The following is a 10674-nucleotide window of genomic DNA, read 5'->3' on the forward strand; positions in this document are numbered from 1 at the left end:
GCAAGGAGAGAGGAAGACTAGGCCAAGCATTCTGTAGCTCAGCTGTGAGGCTCTAAGCCGTTGCCCTAGGGTCTTTGTCCTGCCTTTCAGGGCAAGTCTGCGGTAGTCAAAGACCCTATTCATGACTGGCGCTCCCCCTGCCAACACACCCATACAACCCCAGTCAAGTCAGCCGAGAGCTATAGAGCCTTCCCATTTCACACGAGAATCAGACCTGCCCCTAAAGCCTGCTTCAGGGATTTCCAATAGCCGGCCCCTCCAACCCATGTACAAATCAAACAAAAGGACTCCTTGGCCTGCTCTATGTCATATAGGCTTGATTAGATCTTTTTTCTAATGTAGCTATTCTGAATTTGAAGCAAATAAGTCAGTCACATTTGTAGGGATTTGGTATCCAGCCATGTAAATGGATGAGGGATTATGCCAGTGGAGGTGTGGGGCTGCCATCCAACCCTCATACATCCATCTTTCTATCCAAGAAAAGTTCCACCTTATACCGGTACATAACGGGAATTTCATAACAACACAATGCTGAAGATGTTGCTGTTACTACCTACCACTGGTACTGCATCGATACTGCAGAAGAATACTTTGGTATATTTTTATCTGGTACAAATCGGAACCTAATTATATGTGGTAACAATATCCAAACATTTGACACCAAAGAACTGGAAAACATCAAATTAAGACCAATCCAGTAAGTCAAATTAAATCTTTAAAAAATGTTTTAATGATAGTAATTATCTGAGGCAGGCAAAAGGAGAAACCCTCCATCTCTCATATTCATGCCTGAGAAGCACTGTTGCTTGACTCATAACCACAAACTGTTATTCACAGCTAATAATGTGAATTAGTTCATGATCATAAACTGAAAAAATAAAATTAGGAAAATGTGATATTCTGTGGAGATTTAATTTTCTTCGGTTTTCCTCTATTTCCTCTGGCTGTCTGGATGTTCATCTTTGAATGCTACAAATTGTATATGACTTGTGCCTTTATTTTGGCTTTAATTAAGTTTGATGCAGAACAGCGACTTCTTAACAAGCACAACTTCTTTATTAAGGTAACTGGAGTTAGCATTGAATACCTGAAGGCAAAGTAGTTATCAAAAAAAAAAAAGATACCATATAAGAGGATTTTCATTGGGAATGGAAGGAGTGGTGGTGGGGCTCTTCCCATCCTCCCAATGGCAAAACAAAAAACAAAAAAACAAAACAAATTGTCCCCCTTAAGAAATATTTATTTGAGCAATTTTAAGTTTTACTCCCTGTGTCTTTACACTGTTCTTTCTCCTCTGCCTTGCAGGTTCCAACTTAGTTGGTTTGAAAAAGCATAGGTGTCTCTCTGACCCTGTCTCACCTGCCACTGACATCCACAGAGATACTGAACACAAGGCAGCATCACAATGAAGCTCCCATAATAACCATAGGACCAACAACATCCCAACCAATAACCATAATAACCACAACTGCCATTGAGGACACTGAGGTCATGTGGTCAGTGCTTTTTGTGTGTCAAGCAAATGTGGTGACCCGAGACTACTTGTGATACCAGATCATCGTGACTTTCAACCAAGTCAGTTCAATGTTATTTTATTAAAGATTTTGGTTGCCCCTTTATGTAATGGAGACGCATCGTTCCAACAAAATTCCTGCTTCATACCCAGGCCTTCCCAACCCAGTATTCCATAATTTCCCCCTAAAGTAAGATTACACACAGACATATATATACTATGTAAACACAATCACATGGTAAGACGTGATGTGCTTCTAAGTACTCATGAAACAAGGAATTTAACTTCCCTTTAGGACTTTTTCCCGTTCTAGACCTGCTATATATACTGCAACTGACCAGCTTGTTGTGTTATTGAGGTACAAAGTGGCATGTCAGCTTTCAGCATAGGGCTTGGATGGGGCACAGTGCTCTCTGAATACCAAAATGGTGATGAATTATTTAGTTTAGAAAAAAACTGATATAACTAGTAATACTAAATGCCTAATGTCTGATGCTGGTCCCACATGAATGCAGGTGGTACCATGCTGATTTGACATCAGAAGCTCTAATTTACACCACTATTGCACTGCAAGAGAAGAAGCCAAGCAGATTTATAACTTCACCAAGAACAGCAGCTGTTCTGCTCACTGTCAACTAACCTCATTCTGGACTGATACTCATCCACTTCTTTATTTAGTCTACTAGCACCTCACTAACGCTACATACATCTATGACATGACCTTTAACAAAACACATGCGCAGTGAGTTTTCCCTTCCATATTCACCACAACACTCAAAAGAAAGCATTTTCATGCCCTGTGTGTGAACTTAAAGTGAAAGCAGATGACTATCTCGGTACCAGTGATGCTACATGTGCACGATCTGATAGCCCCTGACTGCTCGCTGATTTGGCAGTAACTGTAAGGAACGGTCAAACATTCTAGTCTATATAGCGAAGTAGCCCAGCACTGTGGGAGACAGAATCCCTCAGATAAGTAAGTGCCTCAAAGTCTGGAAGCCAGCCCACCTCAGGATAACAGGCAAAGAAAAAGCAGGACCCGTATCTCCCCCAGTTTATTCTCCCACCACTACATCTCATCAACAATCTTTCCTCTTCCCTGCTCTCTGCCTCTCCTGCTGCCTGCACTGCTTAAACTGAAAACAGCTGTTTGGAATACCAGACTGATGAAACCCTATTAGAGGGGGTTTTTTTTCTTCCTGCTACACAATCACGTTTTAGTAACACACAGCAAAAGTTGTGTGTGTGTGTATGTATATATATATGTGTGTGTATATATATATATATATATATATATATATACATACATACACATTATATATACACACACACACACATATATATGGTGCACCGTAATAGCATGCACAGGCCCCTGAGCCCCTAACACCAATCAGCCAGAAGTCTGATTACCCCTGAGTGAGATTGATTAGTCTAATTCTATGAAAAAAAAACTAAAATCGCAACCTCCATCGCATACCAGGACTTATGACTACTACCACGGAGCACAAACTTTTGCCAAACCAGTACTCAGATGATACATGATACATCTTTGCCATCGGTTGAGCTGATCCAGTCTTCACCACAACATATCTTTAGAAAGCAATTCATACTTCTGACACATTTCAAGAAGAAGTGGGGTAGAAAGTATGTAATTCACCCCCAGGTACATTCAGAGTGTGGTCATAGCCAGCCAAATCCCCCCCCCCCCCCGAGTCAGAACACAAGTGTGACCGAATTTTAACAGGGAAAAGCAATGTACCAAACTCTGCAGTAGCCCCGGCCAAATATAACGAATGAGAAAAACACATAAATTGATAAAAACACATTTGCACATATTCATCTTGGCACATCAAAGGGATTCATTGATGTCACTGAGCGTAGGGAGTCTGCGGCTGGAGAGGGGAGAAGATGGTTATCCTTTCCTCAAAGGGTACTGAGATGCTCCTGATGGGCCCTGCTCTTGAGAAGCCAGTGAGTGCTATAAACAGAATTTCTAATGTCAGGCGGGCGGGTGGGTGGGTAGGTAGTGAACTAGCAGGCTAGAAGTAGCAAGAGGAATTGAAGCCAGCTCATGCTTTCCGCAGGGACCAAAGAGGGAGGGATACAGGGTAGGACTGACACCATTTCACACATTTCTACACAAGTGCAGTTAGGCAGTGAACAAGAGCATCCCCGGTTCGAGGATGAGATGCATGAGCCTACACTGTGTTCCTGTTAGACACGGGAGAGAGATAGTATAGGAAGCTGCTAAAAGTCTAAGCAGGTCTTAGATTTTCAGATTGTGATAAGCTGTGACCTCCAGCTGTAAACCATCCTGGCACGTCAGGTCTATTGCAAGCGTTTTAAAAGTGAAGTCATGTAAAGCAAAATATGTTATCTTCATATTTTTCTTCAAATGTCATAATGGCATTATGGTTACTGTAACAATAGCACTGTTGTCAATTAATTTTTAATTCCTTGTTTTGATTTATATTACCATGATGAGAAACTGGTGCTGACCCAAGTTTTATTTCCATATTATAGTTATTGTTCAGTCAAATATTTATGTAAACACACACACACACACACTTTATATAAATATGAATATACACACATACACACGCACAAGTTGTTTTGGTAATGCAGTGTAGTTAAAAGTCTGTCCTAACATCCACCTTCAGTTAATTCAACATTTAAAACAAACTTTTGCGTGATCTTATTTACTTTCCTTAAGTCTCACTTTCCTTAACAATAAATTCATTTTCAAAAGCAAACCATGCGGGGCAAGATTTAGCCTGCCCTAGTGTTGCAGGGACCGTTAGAAATTTTTTGTAATCGAGTAGTGCCACTAAACTGATGTGGATGTGTTTGCCTTTGAAGAAAAAAAAAATCTTTTTAAAAACTATAAACCAAGTCAAAAATGTTAGCTCTGTTGACACAGTCCTTGGTTGAAAAAATATTTGCCAGCTAACATTCAGATTACTTTCAGCAGCAGCATACAACACTGAGGGTTGTCAGAATGTGAGACCTGTACACTGTTTCCTCTGTTGCAGACTATCCACAGACCCTCACCTGAAATCCACTCCCCCCTCAGACACTCAGATTTACTTACACACACAAGTGCATGCACACACGTGCACACACATATTCCCTAGCATCCACGGATGCCCCAGCATGCACACACACTCAAACACACACGCACGCACGCACGCACACACACGCGCACACCTTCACACTGAGGTGAGTTGAAAAGCCAAGTGAGCAACGTGATGAAAAGATACCTTCACACAAACATTGTTTGCTTATGCAGGCAGAGGCCCTTTTTATTCAACAGGACAATGTCCCTGTTGACATTTCTTTGTCTGCACATTTTTTTAAGTACCAAAAGCACCAGAAAGAATGAAGAAAGGAACCAGAGAGGCATGCAATTGTAGTCGCCAACATGTTTAGACCTGTACAAGCTCTCAGTCCACAGCTCAGCCTCTGACAATTTTCTATTCAACGATCATGCGCAGGATTTTGGTAGCCTCAGTGAGTATTTGATGAAGATATATTTGAGTGACTAACCTCCCTCTCACTTACTTGCCACCTCTCACACACAAGAGGCATTTCACTCTTTACTGATGATGATGTACCAGTGGAGTTATCTAGACTGCTGATTAAGCTGATTGAGGTGGTGTCAAGCAGCACTCGTTCACCAATCAAACCCCGCACTTTTCACAGGGCCTAAAAAACAATGAGTTCAATTTGTCAGCCCAAGCAAGAGAAAAGAAGAAAAAAAAAGAAAAAATTGCTGGCCCTCCACCCTCCACCAGGAAAAAGTCTGGTTGGAACATCTTTCCACACATTAAACCCCCTCCTTAACTCCCTATGGATTACAAGGGAATGTCATCTCAGAGCAGGCTTTAAATCAGTTATGCTTGCCCCTCAGGGGAACTTTGTGCTGATCCCATGTAGTCTGTCTTTCATTGCTCATGATAGGGTTTCCACATCCACATTTAAAAAGTTTGGCCTAAAATCAGTCGGTGTGAAGTACATCACATGGTGAGGTCACAACATTTACACAAAGTAGAGAGCAAAAAAAAAGAAAGAAAAAAGTGATGTATATGATTCTGGGGAAAGCAATCTATTCAAAACTATTCTCTTTATAATTATTATATGCGAATAAAATGAGATCAGTGAAGAAGTGTGTTTTAAATACTAGTTTAAAACAAAAAAAATGGGAGGGTGGGGAAATAAATAAATAAATACATTAGCCTATGAGACCAGAAGGGGGAGTTGTAAACAGATTAAAGAGAAAAAATAAAAAGTACTTCCCTCACACACAAACACATATGTGCACATTGGGCAGATTATTTTAGCCTACACTCAGTTGTAAATCACTTAGATCACCCACGAAGCTACAAACGTGTGGCAACTCTAGAACAATAAGTCAATGTTAAGGAAATTGCTTTTATTTCTAGGATCATCGAGCCTCCAGCAACATCAATAACCACTCTGTATGGAGAAGAGCTGTGAATCGCAGCAGGGCGGCCTAGTGTCAACTAACCGGAGGCACTAGTTTTGATCCCATGTGCAGCCATGCTTCTCATTCGTCTCAATATATCCCTTTGCATGATACCTAACCCATGTCTGTCGCAACAGGAGGCCAAAGCAGAGAAGACAAGGGATCATCAACCCCTCCAGAGATTAATAAAGGATATTAAATTGAAACTAGAGGGATAACATAAATGCATTTCCCCAGTTGCTGTATAGGTAGCTTTCACCCAGCTAACCCATTAGGATATCCAGCAGGTATGTGGAACAAGTATACACTGCATCAACAGAGCTAATTAGTTAAGCCGATCGAGTCAGTGTTGGTGCCGGCTGGGAGTAAATATTCAACATTTGAGATCTCACTGTACTGAAACTCAATCCAAGATTGCTTCAGATACGACCATAACAAATCCTAAGATGGATGTCTTATCTACTGAATTCACACCAGAGGATAATTGAGCAGATTTTGGGTCCGATTCGCCCCTCCCGACAATCGCAGGGGCGTTCCCGATTCGAGGCTGATCCGAACCAATTATCTGCCCAAATGATCATGTAGCGTGAGGGGTTTACAGACATAATCTTAATGTTACCGACTAGATCAGAACCTCCCTGACTTCGAATCCTAAATATCAAACATGTTTTGATATTTACGACTTGAAATCCTGTAGTGTGACAGGAACAGCTATGGAATATTGAGCAGAGACCCGCAATAGCCAATGAAACTGACAGAAAAAAAGAGCTGTATAGTGTCTCAATTGATAATTTGAGGAGAAAGGTACCATAAACTGCTTTAATTAGTGAGGGTAATTGAAATGTATAGATATAAAAATGAACTGCAGCCAATGTCGCTGTCCTCTTATGATGGGAGAAGGCCAATTAAGAGATGCAGTTTGATCACGCGAGTTTCTGTGAGATCCCAAGTCCCTGGCATTGCCACTCTGAAATCTTTTAGTATAAACGCCAAGTGTGTGGTCATTCATCTTGACTGAATTGTCTGGTGTGTGCGCTCTTACAATTAAAATATTGAAAATCAGTTAATGTCATTATGTCTGTGGTCTCCCACATTTTTAAAAGTTAAGATGTGAAAATCCTCTAGTGTTCACCAGACGTAAGACACAAGAGTACTTCTGTGCATTCAGACACCTTGTTTTGTATGGAATTAACAAAGGACCGTGTTCTTACTTTCTATTATTGTGTTGATAGACATCATCAAATGTCTTTGACCTCATACTGTCCTCCCACTGCAATGGGAAGGATTTAACCTGCAAATGCCAATGTCTTCTCAATCAATTGTTAGTTCACCTTTAGCACAGAAAACGTCCTTTTCCATTTTTAAAGTTTGGTTCTAAAACATAAACAAAAACACAATGGAGTCAAAGCTTTTTCTTCCAGTCAGCTGAATGACGCACAAAGACAAAACAAAGTGGGGAAGAGATAAAGGGGTTTCTGACATTTTAAGTTGATATGCTTCAGTCCATTACTCTCTTTCCTGAATCATGCAAGTAGCATTTACCACAGCTTATGCAACAGTCTTTCAAGGAATCAATTCCAGAGAAACAGCAAATGAGGCAACACATATCTAAAATTGTGTTTATACCACACTCCAATGTATGCCTTACATTAGCTATTCAACAAAAATCCGGTGGTGGAAAAAAATGACTTTAGAGAAGTGCTAAAGTGGTATGCAGCACCTAGTGTGAGGAGAAAAGCCATTTAGTTAATGAGCCCTGATGAAGACCTCCAATGAAGCCATCAAGCCTGTTCAGAATAACAATGGTCAACTAACGCCTTTCTAATTGAATGGAAGGTATGGACGAGGCAAGGGGAGTGGGCTTGGAACAGCGAAAAGGAGACAGAAAAAAGTGGGAGGGATGGGGGGGGGTCAATCAAAGCCCTGCCTGGCCCTAACTAACCCACTTGTTTCTGTCTGTGTGTGGGGGGGGGGTTGTCAGGAGATCTGGGCATGGCCATACTCTAAACAACCTAGCTGTCCAGTAAGATTATTTTAAAGTTTGTTTGCGTTGTTCTTAAAATGCATTCCAAACCATTTCTGTCCAGTAATGTTAGCATAGCAGCTCTGCATTTCCAATATCCGACCCTCCCCTTTGGAGACTGTATGTAACCTATTATTTTCAAGTTTTTTTTCCCTCTTCACGTGTTGCGTTACCGTGTTGGGAATAGGACTATGAAATCTGTGTGTCGGGGCATTTCTTAATCCGTCGTGCATTCCAACCCAAACCTTGAACCCCCCCAACCCCCCCTCCCTCCCCTTCCAAAATTTGAATTCGTGGGCAGAGAACATCGAGCTCGAGCGCATGTCACAATATCATGAATCGTCTCATCTGAACTTTGGGCATCATGGACAAGTGATCAAAATAGGTGGAAAAGCTTTAAAGGCGACACGAACACGACAACGTCTGAACGGTAAAGCAACATAAAACTCTGACCAATGCTACACGCGAGTGGAGTTGTGTGCGGCCCCCACGCCTCATGTCACAGGCGAGCCTCAGCTGCCGCAGCCGACGCAAGTGCGTTGGAACGATACGCGCCGTGTGCCTGCAGAGCGAGAGCTCATTGGCGGCGTACGCAGCAGGACTTTCAGTTTCGCCACGATATAAATCCGCCGCGTTTCATGCGCTGAATAAACCGACCCGGGGGGAGGGGGGGGGGCAGAAACGCGAACGCTTTATCTAGACGTTAAGAGGCGCTTCCGTTACAAGTGATCCAGAAATGGAGAGAGAGAGAAAAAAGGGAAAACGACCTTAGCCGGAGAGGGCTGTAAATTACCCCAAATGAGAGTTAGAAAATGCACAAGTGTCGACATTTTGAGCACTGCTGGCAGATTATCCACCAAAAAACGAGGAGTCTGTGTGTGTGTGTGTGTGTAGGCTCGCGGGGAGAAGTATCCCAAAAGAACAAAGAGCTTGTTAGTGCTCCTCGAGAGGCCACTCGGAGGGAATATGGCGGTCTGACACTGCAGCAAGAAACTTTTACTCAGGGCCAAAGTTTTGGAGAGTGGTCAAAGATTATGGAAACACGGGTGTGTATAAAAAGACAATGAAGGAAGGACAAAACATGTCGTTGTCACTCACCGATCTTGCGCCAGGAGGCAGCGAGCCATTCGATAGATAGGGGTTGGTGAGATCTGGGATCATAAGAAATGGGTAGCCAGGATAATGGGGACTTTTGAAAAAGCCACCATCTTGCTGCCTTCTTAATGCTGCGGAGGGGAGGGGAGGGGGGGAGGAAAGTCGTTTAAGTGTCGGGATAAGCGTCGGGATAAGCATCGGGATAAGCATACGCGTTAGTATATATATATATATATGTAGAAGTGCAATTGAAATTCATACAGGGATTTGAAAATAAAAAAGGGAAAAGTGTTCACCTTCACTGAAGTAATCTCTTGTTTTCTCGTAACTTTCCGAGTCGGGTCTCGTTTGGGGGCGCCTCTCCGCTTGCTGACATGGGTGGAAGGAACACATGGAAGGAGGGGAAACAAAACAACACAAACAACAACAATAATGGTGAAACTTCCACATCAACTTTGCCAAATCCACCGCCAGCCCCGCCGGGACTGCACGCCCGAACAAAAGAGATCAGTTTGCACGTTGCTTGGTCTTACCTCCGAGTCCGACGAGCTGCTGTTGTTTTCGGACTCGTTCACTAACGAGGACTTCACGTCGTCCAAATCTCTCTCCGCGGAAACGTTCTCGGATATCTTCTCCTCTTGCTCCCCTTCGTCTTTGAACGAGATCATTTCATCGTTCGCCCCCAGATCGTCTCCTCCGCCTCCATTTAGTTGTGGCATTTTTTCTTCTTCTTCGCTGAAAGAAGGCTAGCTCGCGCTCGGGACCAAAAAAAAAAAAGAGAAGAAAAGAGACACTCGGCTAAACTACTGAGTACGGACCAGTCGAAGAAATTAGTCCAAACTAGCCACTAACGCCTCAAGACTAAACCAGAAAATAATGGCGCATTTTCGTTGTTTTTCTTTTGTTCGGGGGTTTTGTTTGGTTTTAAATCTCCGGTTGTGTCGGCTGCATGTTCTCCCGTCTCTCCATGGTTAAACCGTCCGTTAATCCACCGCGGGTCGTGCGAGATGTGGCGTCGGCGAAGTTGATGCTGCAGACTCGCCAAAGTTTGTCGTCTTGGCAGCCGAGCGACTACTTGTAGCCTCGGCTCTGCGCGCGGGGTTCTAGAACGCGGCTCGCTCCTCTTCACACCCACAAGGGAGCCGCTCGACTCAAGTCACAACGGCGGTTTAGCTACGCAACAAACAAACCAAAAAAAAAAAAAACGACGTCCAGATTTTACCTCCTTATATCCATGTGTGACCCAAAAAAAAAAGGGGGGGAAGCTTCCGACCAAAGGGGGGGAAAAAGTTGAGACGCGGTTTGTGCAACGCGCCAGCCAGCCAGCCTATTATACGGAATAGCTTTTAAAGTTCTGAGTTGGCTGTGCGTTTGTTTGGTTTTGTTCTCGTTTGCGTCCTCCTCCTTTAAGTTAACCTAACGTTCTATGTTGCGCTAACCCGATATGCAAATAAACCGATGGATTGGGTTAATAAGCGTTGCAAAATGATTGATTCCTTTTTTTCTTTTCTTTTCTTTTTTTTCCCTTTTTTAGCAAGACGAAGTCGCTCTTTCCCT

At 42.8% G+C, this 10674-nt stretch overlaps 1 protein-coding gene across 2 annotated transcripts in view; it reads right to left on the minus strand.

Annotated features, from left to right (window-relative positions):
- The window catches only part of tcf7l1b (transcription factor 7 like 1b), a 34346-nt gene extending 23672 nt beyond the window's left edge, over window positions 1-10674 (minus strand). For both annotated transcript variants that reach the window (XM_056283129.1, XM_056283052.1), the window contains exons 1-3: window positions 9651-10674; window positions 9414-9486; window positions 9121-9248 (exon numbers count right to left, since the gene is read on the minus strand). In XM_056283129.1, the coding sequence (XP_056139104.1) occupies window positions 9121-9248; window positions 9414-9486; window positions 9651-9836 (387 nt within the window). In that variant the 5' untranslated portion in view covers window positions 9837-10674. The remainder of the gene's footprint in view (window positions 1-9120; window positions 9249-9413; window positions 9487-9650) is intronic.

This window comes from Lampris incognitus, chromosome 1 (assembly GCF_029633865.1).
Source record: "Lampris incognitus isolate fLamInc1 chromosome 1, fLamInc1.hap2, whole genome shotgun sequence".
Classification (NCBI taxonomy): domain Eukaryota; kingdom Metazoa; phylum Chordata; class Actinopteri; order Lampriformes; family Lampridae; genus Lampris; species Lampris incognitus.